Source organism: Diorhabda sublineata, chromosome Y, assembly GCF_026230105.1.
Source record: "Diorhabda sublineata isolate icDioSubl1.1 chromosome Y, icDioSubl1.1, whole genome shotgun sequence".
Taxonomy (NCBI): Eukaryota; Metazoa; Arthropoda; class Insecta; order Coleoptera; family Chrysomelidae; genus Diorhabda; species Diorhabda sublineata.
In genome coordinates, this window is record NC_079486.1 from 2464922 (window position 1) to 2477382 (window position 12461).

The 12461-nt window shown below is 31.4% G+C and overlaps 1 protein-coding gene across 1 annotated transcript; it reads right to left on the reverse strand.

Moving 5' to 3' along the window:
- Positions 1 to 1679: 1679 nt before the first annotated feature.
- Positions 1680 to 2727, reverse strand: LOC130452004 (uncharacterized protein K02A2.6-like). Its single transcript, XM_056791363.1, has 3 exons — positions 2497 to 2727; positions 2054 to 2381; positions 1680 to 1999 (listed from the first exon to the last, which is right to left on the reverse strand). The coding sequence occupies exons 1-3, from the start codon at positions 2725 to 2727 to the stop codon at positions 1680 to 1682; spliced, it is 879 nt and encodes a 292-aa protein (XP_056647341.1).
- Positions 2728 to 12461: the final 9734 nt, after the last annotated feature.

Sequence of the window (12461 nt, forward strand, 5' to 3'; positions counted from 1 at the left end):
TCCAATCATATTAGAATAAAACACCACAATATGTTATGCGTAGTGAATAACTCTCAAAACAAACTTTATTAAAAACGTTAGAGCAACTTTATTGGGATAAATAAATGATAGTTATACTTTAGCCCAACTTTATTGGGATACATAAATGATAGTTATACTTTAGCCCAACTTCCTGGGGATACATAAAGGATAGTTATACTTTAGCCCAACTTTATTGGGATACATAAATGATAGTTATACTTTAGCCCAACTTTATTGGGAAACGTAAATGATAGTTATACTTTAGCCCAACTTTATTGGAATACATAAATGATAGTTATACTTCAGCACAACTTTATTGGGATACATAAATGATAGTTATACTTTAGCCCAACTTCATTGGGATACATAAATAATAGTTATAATTTAGCCCAACTTTATTGGGATACATAAATGATAGTTATACTTTAGCCCAACTTTATTGGGATACATAAATGATAGTTATACGTTAGCCCAACCAGGTTTGAATCACAGTCCCACCAAGTTTAGGACACTTGGTCCAAGTCTGGGCTTATACTGGACCCATCGTAAAATCCCATATGGGAAACAATAAGATGCTTTGAATATGGAGCTCCTCGAGGAAGTCTTGAGATTAAAATTTGTTATAATACACGTATATAGAAACGAAATTTTATAATAAAACTGTATTTGCATTACAAGTAATTTCGTATTGAAACAGGAGAAAATTCTCTTTCGAATTTATCCTTGGAGAAACAGGCAAAACTACACACAAACTCTATATTCTTTGGGGATGAACAAAATATTCGCTAGAGTTATTATGAAATGTTAAATTTCTGTTACGAAGCTTTAGCGAATTGAAATGCCCGCTTTTTTTGCTTAACGATTTGACAAGTGCTATTCGTTAAATGTAAAATTCATTCCAATAATATATCAACAAATGGAAACTTCACTTATTTACTTACAAAGTTTTCTCTAACTAATTTTTAAAAAATCAATTGTAACTTTATTCGATTTAGTAACTCCAAGGAATTTATTTTTTGTGTAATGTTGTTGTTTATTCATACTTTTGAATAATCAACTGATTCTGAAAATTAAATATTTCGATGTTTACCTGGACAAGTTATTTACTATTCAGTTCGCAAGGAAGCGTTAATTATCTTTTGAGATTTTCGTTATTGCACGAACAGTTTTATAAATTCAAAACTCAGTTTGTATTTTATTAATTCTTTTTCGCACGATTATAAGTTATTTGATCACAATTCCCAGAAAAAATATAAAAGCTCCTTAATAATATTTTTCATCGTGGAGCAAGTTAATTAAAGTTCTAACAACTTGTAGTAGACAATCCAAACAACAAGTTTTTATAGCCGTTTATTGTATTTATTTTTGGAAAAAACTCGCATGGTGTAATGTCTTGATTAGGGTTGAGCAAAAGTACCACGAGTGAAAACTCACTTACTTTATTAATTAAAAAAGAAACAATTCTTAATTAATATTACAATCTGTTCAATCTGACAACCGTGTATTCGATGTTAACGGTTCAACGATTCAAATAAATGAGAGTGGCGAACTCCTACTACAATAAGGAAAACGTGCATGCATACAATAAAAAATAACTCTTAAACGCCTGCGTTAAATATTCAAAATATCGTATCAAGAAGAAGTAATAAGGGTTAGGTTCATAAGAAGATAGGTTCAAAAACATTATTAAAATATAAAATTATTCCCTTTACCCAAGAAGGCTTATTAATAACTCTATAATCCCTTACTGCTACATGATCTCCTATTAAATAAGTTTTATTTCTACTACCTTTGAAATATTTACATTGATTGTCTCGACTTTTAGATATTTGATTAAGATCTACTTTTACATTTTGTTTACTAATACTAAAGTCTGTTACATCAATAGCTTTATGATTTACAATATTTACATTGTTATTCCAAAAATCATAAACACTTCTTATGTTTCTTTGAAACATTAAATTGGCTGGAGATTTTCCTGTAGAACAGTGTGGTGTAATTCGATAAGATAAAAGAAAATTGTTTAAATTACGGTTAAGTTCAGACAATGAACTCCTTTTTAAAATCTTAAGTAGTGCTTGTTTAACTGTTTTAACCGCATTTTCAGCTTGACCATTAGATGCTGGATGAAAAGGTGCAATTTCTTTAAATTCTATGTTGTTTTTACTTAAAAATGTTTGGAATTCATTAGATTTAAAAGTAGTAGCGTTGTCAGAAACTAAAGCAAAAGGTAAGCCAAATCTAGAAAGAATATCCCTTAAAATATTTATTGTTGCACTAGATTTAGTGTTTGAAGTGACAACAGCTTCTAGCCATTTTGTATGAGCATCAACTAACACTAAAATATATTTATATTGGACCTAAAAAATCAATATGAATTCTTTCCCATGGTCTATCAGGAAAATCCCAATTTTTTAATGGTGTTTTGGGAGGATCACTTTTAGTTTTTAAACAATATTCGCAAGATTTAATTACATTTTCATTATCATAACTAATTTGCGGCCACCATACATAAGAACGAGCCAAGCTTTTAGTTTTGACTATTCCAAAATGAGGAGAATGTAGTTGTTTTAATATATTTCCTTTTAAATTACAAGGAATTACGACTTTGTGGCCCAGCATCAAACAACCATCGACCACACTAAAATTGTTTTTATAATTAAGATAAGGTTTACATAACTGTGGTATCTTTTTAGGCCATCCCATATTAACATATTTACAAATTTGTAATAAAATTTTATCATGTTGAATTTCCGTTTTGATCTGTTCCCAAACAATCGGCAAATCAGTATTTGAGGCAATAAAGTTTAAGTAAGAACTCTCAATGTCAAACTCTTTTAATCCTTCCCCTAAGGGTAAACGAGAAAAATAGTCAGCCGTATTATCTTTTGATTGCACATACTCCACATCAAAAACAAAATTAGAAAGTATTAGAGCCCAATCTGTTAGTGGCAAGTGGTGGAATGCCTTTCTTATTTCCAAATAAAGTTACTAAACATTTGGCATCCGTTTTTATCGTGAATCTCCTACCATACAGATACTGATAAAACTTCTTCACACCAAAAACAATGGCTAAAGCTTCTTCTTCTACTTGAGAATATTTTTGTTGACTGCTAGAGTGTGTTAAAGATGCAAAACTAATGGGGTTTTCTACATTATTAATGGCATGTGAAATCATAGCTCCAACACCATAATAATAACTATCAACAGTCAACTTTACTGGTAAATTTGGGTCATAATGCTCCAAAATGGGAGCAGAGCTAATTATGTTTTTAATTTTATTATATGCCATTGTACATTGTTCAGACCAAATAAATTCAACATTTTTCTTCAATAAATTGTACAAAGGCTGAAGTACTGAGGCCACGTTAGGTATAAATTTATTATAAAAATTCAAAAACCCCAAAAATGATCTAATTTGAGTAATATTTTGAGGTACTGGAGCTTCAACAATCGCTCTAACTTTATCTTCACTTGTATGCAATCCGTATTTATCCCAAATATTGTACTGAGTTTTTGAAAAATTCACATTTGTCTAATGCTACCGTAAGACCACTTTTTTGTAACCTATCCAAAACTTTTTCCAGTAATTAAAATGTCATCTAAAAAACAAACAACCCCATCTAAACCTGCTAAGATTTGTTCAATTATTCTTTGAAACATTGCTGGAGCACTAGCAAAACCAAAAGGTAAACAATTATAACTAAATAACCCCTTTGGAGTATTAATAGTTGTTAATTTCTTTGACTCATTGTCTAACTCAATCTGCTGATATGCTTGAGAAAGATCAATTTTTGAAAACTCAACTCCGCCTTGTAGTTTAGAAAATAATTCCTCAATACGGGGCAATGGGTATTTATCAATTAACAATACAGGATTAAGAGTAATTTTATAGTCACCACAAATTCTGATGGTCCCATTTTTCTTAGCTACTGGTACAATGGGTGTTGCCCAACTGCTGTATGATACTGGGCTCAAGATGTTTTCAGTGACAAGTCGGTCTAGTTCCGCCTCAACTCCTCGGCATAAGGCAAAAGGAATGGAACGGGCTTTGCAAAACTTGGGCTTGGCTCCCTCTTGCATATCCAGTCGCAGAGCACCTCCATTAAATTTACCCAAGGAAGGAGAAAATACTTTAGAATATTTCTTTGATAACATTTTCTTTATCTTAATTACATTATTTAAATCCTCAATTTGTAGTAAGTTTTCATTTTTATCAATTAAATTATTAATGCTATTTACACTTAGTTTAAATAAATTGAAAAAATCTCTACTCAATAATGGAGGGCCCCCATTAGAAATTATATACAACCGTATTGTTTCTGTTTTTAAATTAAAGGTCAATTTTACCTCAATAAATCCCAAAGGATGAATACTTGAACCATCATAACTTGCCAAAGTTTTGCTGGTTCGATAAACAATGAACTTATTCAAATGTTTTTCTCTAAATTGTTCAGAAATTACAGAGACCGAGGCCCCTGTGTCCAATTGAAAAGTATACAGTTGCTTGTTTATCGTTATTTCATCATTTGAAGCAGATAAATTAAAAATGTGATCAAATTTACTGTTTTCATCATCAGATGATAAATCAGAATTATTATTATCTAAAAAATAATTACCCCTCTTAAGTTTTTTCTGGCAAATATTGGCTAAGTGGCCTTTTTCATTACAAAAATTACAAAAATAATTTTTAAAAACACACTTATCTTTGTTATGTCCTGTTTTTCCGCAGACCTCGCAGCTGACCTGATTGACATTTGACGCGTTGACAGGTTGGCGTCGACTTGGGCCGGCTCCATCTTGCGAGCTCCGCTCAAACTTGGGTTGCTGTCGGTAGTTTCCATTTTGTGGTACAGGAAACTGACGTGGTCTTCGCTGCGGCGGCGCCGACCCCCTGTTGCCAAATTCTCTTCCTCCTCGTTGATGCACATGGTCTTGATAGAAAATTTCTTCTTTCACGGTTACGTCATGTTGATTTCTTACAATACTGGCTATCTCCATTGCTCTGTCGAGGGAAATTGTCACCTTTTCTTCAAATAGTCTCTCCAGGACCTTGGTATTATCCATCCCCATGATGAACCTGTCTCTGAGCAACGTTTCTAATTCAGTTTCGAAATCACATTTTGAAGCCAGGTTACGTAATCTTGCGGCCCATTCAGCGGCCGTTTTAACACGACTCTTCGTGGCTTCATAAAACTTCTGGCGTGCTGCAAAGGCACTGGTTGTTGTTTAAAATGTTTGTCGAAAAGCTTAATTAAGTCCTTGTAGGTCTTCGTTTCGGGCTTATTTGGAACATACAGGCTATAAATCAATCTGTAGGCATCTTCGTCGCATGCATTCAGCAAAAGAGCACGTTTTACTTCTGAATCCGTAACGCCGTTTGCAATAAAATATTGCTCTAGCCTGGCGCTAAAAATCGACCAATCGGAATCTTTGGCCGAAAACTCTGTTAGCTTACCAATAGCTGAAGATGTAGCAGGAGTAGAAGGATTTTCTTGTGCCATGCCGACGATAACCACGTGCAACGTGCGCGAAACTTCCGGACAATTTCTCAACCAAAAAAAATAATATACGCGTTTCCGTTTTACCTCGTCGCCAATTGTAATGTCTTGATTAGGGTTGAGCAAAAGTACCACGAGTGAAAACTCACTTACTTTATTAATTAAAAAAGAAACAATTCGAAATTAATATTACAATGTGTTCAATCTGACAACCGTGTATTCGATGTTAACGGTTCAACGATTCGAATAGAAGAGAGAGGCGAACTCCTACTACAATAAGGAAAACGTGCATACAAATTAAATATTTGATGTGGAATACATTACACATGGTAAACGAAACTGTGTTTGAGAAAGCTTTCTGAAAGGATGAGATCTGATATCAGCTGTTTTGGATTCCCTCTAATTAATTAAAAGTCCAATTTCAAGAATTATTTCGAGATAAATTCTACAGTCTTAAAGCTCAACTCTCCCCAGAATCAAAAATAAAGATTAATAACGTCATAAGCTCGAATTCAGTATCAAAATGGATGGTGTTGAACAACGCGCGGTGATTTAATTATTGAGTTAACCTCAAATCAAAAGTTCGTAGGTTTAAATAATCTACAAATGAACATTTTTGTAATTTGGAAAATCCTTTCTGTTCAAGGAACGTCAATTATTTAATTCTTTTTTTTTTTTGATTGAGTAATTTAAAAATGGTAATGACTGCGCGTCGTCGTTTTATAACCCAACAGCTCCGACATGATTATTAACATATAATAGTTGGAAAACTCAGATTTGTGATCAGGTATATTTCTGACACAACAGCCTTGGAAATCGCGCGCGGAGTTGTGCATACAAAAGCTAATAGTTTCCCTCGTTAACACAGTTATAATAATTTAAAATCCCTTACCGCCCAAAGTCCCGCAGATTTTTCTACAACTAGAGTTCATTGTACCAAACATCCGTACGAAAAATATTTTTTTAGTCTGTTATAATCGAATTTTAAGCAAAAATCTATCATGTGCCCCCCGAGTTTTTTTTAAATTTTGGAAAATACGAAATAGGTTATAAGTGACCAAATTTAATTGCTTGCGAATTTTTTTTTGAGGGGCTGTTTAAAGACAAAAGATTAGGTTACATTTATGTAAGAAACAATGAAAAAAGAGAATGAAAATAAAAGTTGGATGATCGAGAATAATGATCCAAAGATATTAGATGGTGTGAAAATTGATTTGGAAAGAAAAGGGATGAGAAACTAGGGGTTAATAAGTATGGATAGGTACAAATGGAAGGTATTGGTAAATAAGCTTAAGTTTGAGGATGAACATACCTTGAAAAGGGCTTGAAAATAAACTCCCGGAGTTATTAGTAATACAAATAATGGTAATAGTTTAAGAAATTGTATAATAATGATTCTGAATATCTACATTTTGTGCTTCAATTAACAAAACTGTTTCGCTATTCTTAGTTTTATCCTTAACATTGTCTTTTTTATAAGAAAATTCATTATCTTCAGACGTATCGCAATTAATAGATGTAATAACACCGTCCGATTGCATTTTAAATCTCTTCATACTTCGATGTTTGATGTTTTCTTCTTTGGTACCTTCGGGTTTTGGTTTGGAATTATCTCGAGCGCTCGAACTCGTTGGGACGCTACTACAATCGGTATTACTATCCGTAGCAGGTGTATTGCATCGCAAAAGCAACGCTTCTCTTTTCTCAACCTAGACATATTGGTTTTGAATTTATATCAATATTTGACATACAAACGCGTTAATGTCAAATTTACCTAACATAACCCCAAAAAAACATTTTGTTTATTACAATTGATTATTTGTATCCAACATACTTATTATAACCTTGAAATATTCTTCTTCTTTTTTATACTAATAAAAATAAATGGATTTCCCCCCAAAAAAGTATTAAAAGTCTACAAGCTATATAAATGTATTGAAATCCTCCAGGGACTCCCGGAGTCCGAATGGTGGCTTTCCGGATTTCGAGATAACTAATGTAAATACATACAAAGGAACTCAATCTTTATGTGGGATTTCTACAGATCCTCGTCTTCTGTTCCATACGCTTCCTGGTGGTATCTGACACCTCCAGAGAATATAGATAGAGCATCAAGCATCTTCTAGGTGTCTTTCTTATTACATTCGACATATTTTCTCTGATTTTAACTTTCCGGGAGAATTTTGCCTGCGTAGATTGTCCCAGTAATTTCTATATACCACCATCTTCAACGGTTCCTCTATGGATCTATAGCTGATACCACAGACGGATTTAGGTTCTATAAAGGGTATGCCCGCCACTATTTTAGAGATTCTGTCAGTTATTTCGTTACCCTCTAATACAGTATGTCCCCGAATCCATTGCAGGGTAGTAGGCTAGATATTAGAGCTCTAATCGCTGCTTAATTGAAAAATGCTTGATCTTCTGCCCAGATTTCCAGATTATTTGATACATTGATAGTTTCCTTAAAGTCATATTTCAGGTTTGGTTATTTTTTTTGCTAATCCTTCTCTGAACGTTCTAACGTTGTAATTCAATTCTTAGGATGTTGTATTTAAGAATATTTTCTTCTAAAGTTTAGTAAAGAGATTCAAGGACGTTGATATATAAACATAAAGTTTTATCACGTTTTCGAACCGCCTTTTCAGTCAGCAAAAGACGATGTAGACTAGTTTCAATTTTACATGACATATACTTTTTCAATTTGCATCGCGCCATATCTTATAACTAGAAAATACACGTGAGTAGCGTTCAACTTAAATAATCGATTTTCTAAGTGGAATTAAATGATTATAGTACAAGATGTAAATTTCAACCATTTTCATATTTATTTGTTGCAGTTTAGGCAACATTTTTATGACGATTCACACTTAGTCCACTACTAAACTTCTAATACGAAAAAATAATAAAGACAGTGGGTTTTAAACGGTAGAAATGCTCAAGAAGGCAGTTTAGTTAGCTGGAAAAAAGATTACGATCATTTTTTTGGAGACTATGTTTATCAATTATCTTATTAAAAAAGAAAAAGAAAGTACTTTGAATTTATTCGCGAATTGGTTTACCTACCACCTTATTAACCAGATTTAGCCCTCCGCGACTGTTATTGTTACCCGACCTCAAATTTTCACTTGCAGAAGGAAAATGTTCAGCAATAATCGCTTGTTTTTAGAAGAAATGGTTAGTTCTTAAGGTGGAAACATTTTCCATAAAGTATATTAAAATTTGGATCTAAAACCACGTATTAGTTGATAACAAACAAATAATAAATGATTGTGTTGTTTTTTGTTGGAGACGTTGATAGATTTTGATTGGAAAATAATAATTAGAGTAGAGGATAGAAGTTTTAGTAGGATCTGAAGTATAGCAGATGTTATCTCGTTAGATCATCCTTTTTGATAACCTCCTTTTATAGAAAAACGTCCGTGGAACTGATCTAATTAAATACGTATATGTTTTAATCATCAGTTGTAGTAATTACAGAAAAATGAAAACTATAAAATGCTCTCAATTGATTTAGAGATGTAATGTTTGGAAATTTATGAAAATATTAAAAATTATTTTCAAAAAAAAAAAATTGAAATAAACTTGTACGATATTAAAGAAAAATGAAAATAAAGTGGTTGACTGTGTTTTTATGTGAAAAACTAATTTGATTTGCATACATATATGGAACGGTCTAAACAAACGTGTTTTTTTGATATTGAAATTACATAAAAACTTCTATAAATTAATCCTACAGAATAGGATTTTTTTTTCCTTTACAGAACAGTAAAAAGTGAAAAGATATAACCAAATAATGAACATTTTAGAGTATGATATGAAGTTGTAGACAATTGTAATTGCCGTGAAAACATACTTCGTTCTTTAAACTTCGTAATTTTCGGTCTGACTATTTACCTAAGTTTTACCCCAAACGCGTCGTCTCTTAACCACGAGAATTAGAAAGTTTTCTCACTAAAAAGTTTCCAATAAATACCAACAAAACTAGTTGAATTCCAACTAAAAATCTCAAGTTCATCTACGATTTTTTTCTCAGGATTCTTTTCTGAATAATTACATCAAAAACAATTTAAGATAATTCCATATTCGATTTTCATCATAATTCCTCATGAAGATTTGACAAAACTCCAAACGTCTCTCCGAATCTACTCTTAAGAGCTCGTGAAGAAGTTGAAGCTTGATGGAGGAGTTTGTCCGAGTTGTCCAAGGATCAAAAACCTTCTGAAGAAATCCCAAAAATATGTAACTATTGAAGGTTATTACCTTATATTCGAACCGCCCTCGTAATTAAAAGTTTACAATTCAACAACACATAAATCTTGGTTGATAATTTTTGGTACAATAAAAATAATAGTTCGATGAAAAACGATTTATCTCGATTTCTGGCAGTCTTATAGAAGTCTCATAGAAAAAAGTTAAATGACAAAGTTGTGAAAAATTAAAATATCTATAACTTTTATTTCCACATTTTTTTCACATAAACTCAAAATTTAATCGAAATTTGTATTTGCTTTTTACGTAAAAAAACCCACACTCTAATATCTAGTTCTACAACAATAATTGACAGTTTATTTATCAAATGGACAGATCTGTTTTGACACTTGTCATAATTACTGATTCGTTTACTATAATAATGAACATGAATATATTGAGAAGAAGAACCAGAGATACTTCCACGCAAACGGAATGTACATTCCCCATAGTACTTTTTGAGAAATTACCTTGAGTACCACCAATACATTCTTTACGTAAAAAAAGTAATACCAAAGATTCAATCGTTATAACTAAAAGTAAATAGTGCGTAATCCGTAAATTACCTTCACATTATAGTAATTTCGCTAAATCCATAAAGAAGAATCAGTTGGTGAATTCCACGTTGACCGACATTGATAAACCGATAATAGCTAAATCGAAAAAAACCGTTAGATTCGTGAGTCCAGTTGAAAGAAGCGTTGGAGATTTGAATGTACCTATCATGTTAAGCGAACCTTCTAGTTGTAAACAAGAAGATCTCAAACTGGGTACTAGTATTGAAAACGATAACGAAGATACGACAATACCTCAACTAGAATTAGCTTTCGATGAAGACGCTGTCGATAATTCTAATCGTGAAGAAAAACCAGACAATGATTCCGAAAATGTAGATGCTGTTGGAATAGTTACTATTAGAGCTCATAATGTTATTATTAATAATCATATTTTCAAATAAATAACTTTAATTTGTTAAATTGTATGAATAAATTTATTTAAATATATATATATATATATATATATATATATATATATATATATATATAATAAAAGTTGTTTTTTTTTGAACATTATACAAAATTATAGTTTCTGAACATCGCCGTTACTTTAACAGCTTCATTCTACCACCGTCTGCAACTTTTATTACGAATTTCCATGTTCTATATAAAAGTACACTGAGAAACATATAACAAATTAAATTACCAACTCTATCTTTTTTATTTTTTATTGTTGATATTACGAAAAAAAATTATTCTTTATAAAATGTTCTGCGTGGTTTAAAATCTAAAATGCAATCAATAGATTTAAAAAAAATTCATTCGTCTACGAGATATGATGAATAATATGAATTTCATACAACTTAACCTAACAAAAGAGCAATTTGATAAAATATCGGTCAAATTTTTATTAGTTTTAACTATTATTTCACATTTCTATATATATATAAGTTGTTGCTTTTTTTTGAACATTATACAAAATTATAGTTTCGGAACATCGCCGTTACTTTAACAGCTTCATTCTTCCACCGTCTGCAACTTTTATTACGAATTTCCATGTTTTATATAAAAGTACACTGAGAAACATGTAACAAATTAAATTACTCACTCTATCTTTTTTATTGTTGTTATTACGAAAAAAAAATATTCTTTATAAAATGTTCTGCGTGGTTTAAAATCTAAAATGAAATCAACAGATTTAAAAAATTTTCACTCGTATACGAGATATGATGAATAATATGAATTTCATTCAACTTAACCTAATAAAATTGCAATTTGATAAAAAATTAGTCAAATTAGAAAGTGTACAATATGGATGCCGCGTTTGCGCACATTGAAACAAAACCATCGACGCGAAGATGTTTCCATCGAGCGTTTAACAATGTTTTACAGAAATAGAACCGGTTTATATGTTATAGATGAAACGTGGGTTCATAACAACGTCCTCGAGATTGGGTTTCATCACCGAATTCGTCAACATTCTGTAGTTAATTAATCTACGTCGAAAATCGTAATAAACAACATTACAAATGTCAAACTTTATGATGACAATGACAGATTTAACATAATCACATCAGTGTTGCCGTATCACGAAACTTAAGTATCTATCAAATAACTCTGTTAAACAGGGTTGATCAGAACGCGGAAAATATATCAATATTAATTTATACATTATCGTTTTTGGATGTTTTTTTGTGATAAAATGTAATGTATACCAGCATTGTTATTACATTTTCAATTATTCAAAATGCATATTTATTCCTCTCGCTATTAAAAGATGGATACATAAACACGAACCAACCAACTCTGATTGAAAAAGTGTCGTAGAAAATAAATGCAAAAAAGCGCGCGTGCACCATAAAAAAAGCAAATTGATGTGAATCGGGGCGTGATTACTTAACCGATAAACGTGTTTGGTTTTCTATATTTTTCTAAAAATTTGTTCTACCCATTATGAGCCATTGTTACTGATTTTTTTATCTTTTTCAACGTATACAGGATGATGAATTTTAGGTTGGAACTCAACAACAACGAAACTACAATTTTTTTGAATAAATTTTACACTGTTAAATATTTTTATTTGACTTTGTGTAACGTAAGACTTACACGTTACTTTTATTTTTGTATATTTTTGTACGTTCTTAGACGTCCTTTTATAAAATTATCACTACTAACTACATATTTAGTATGA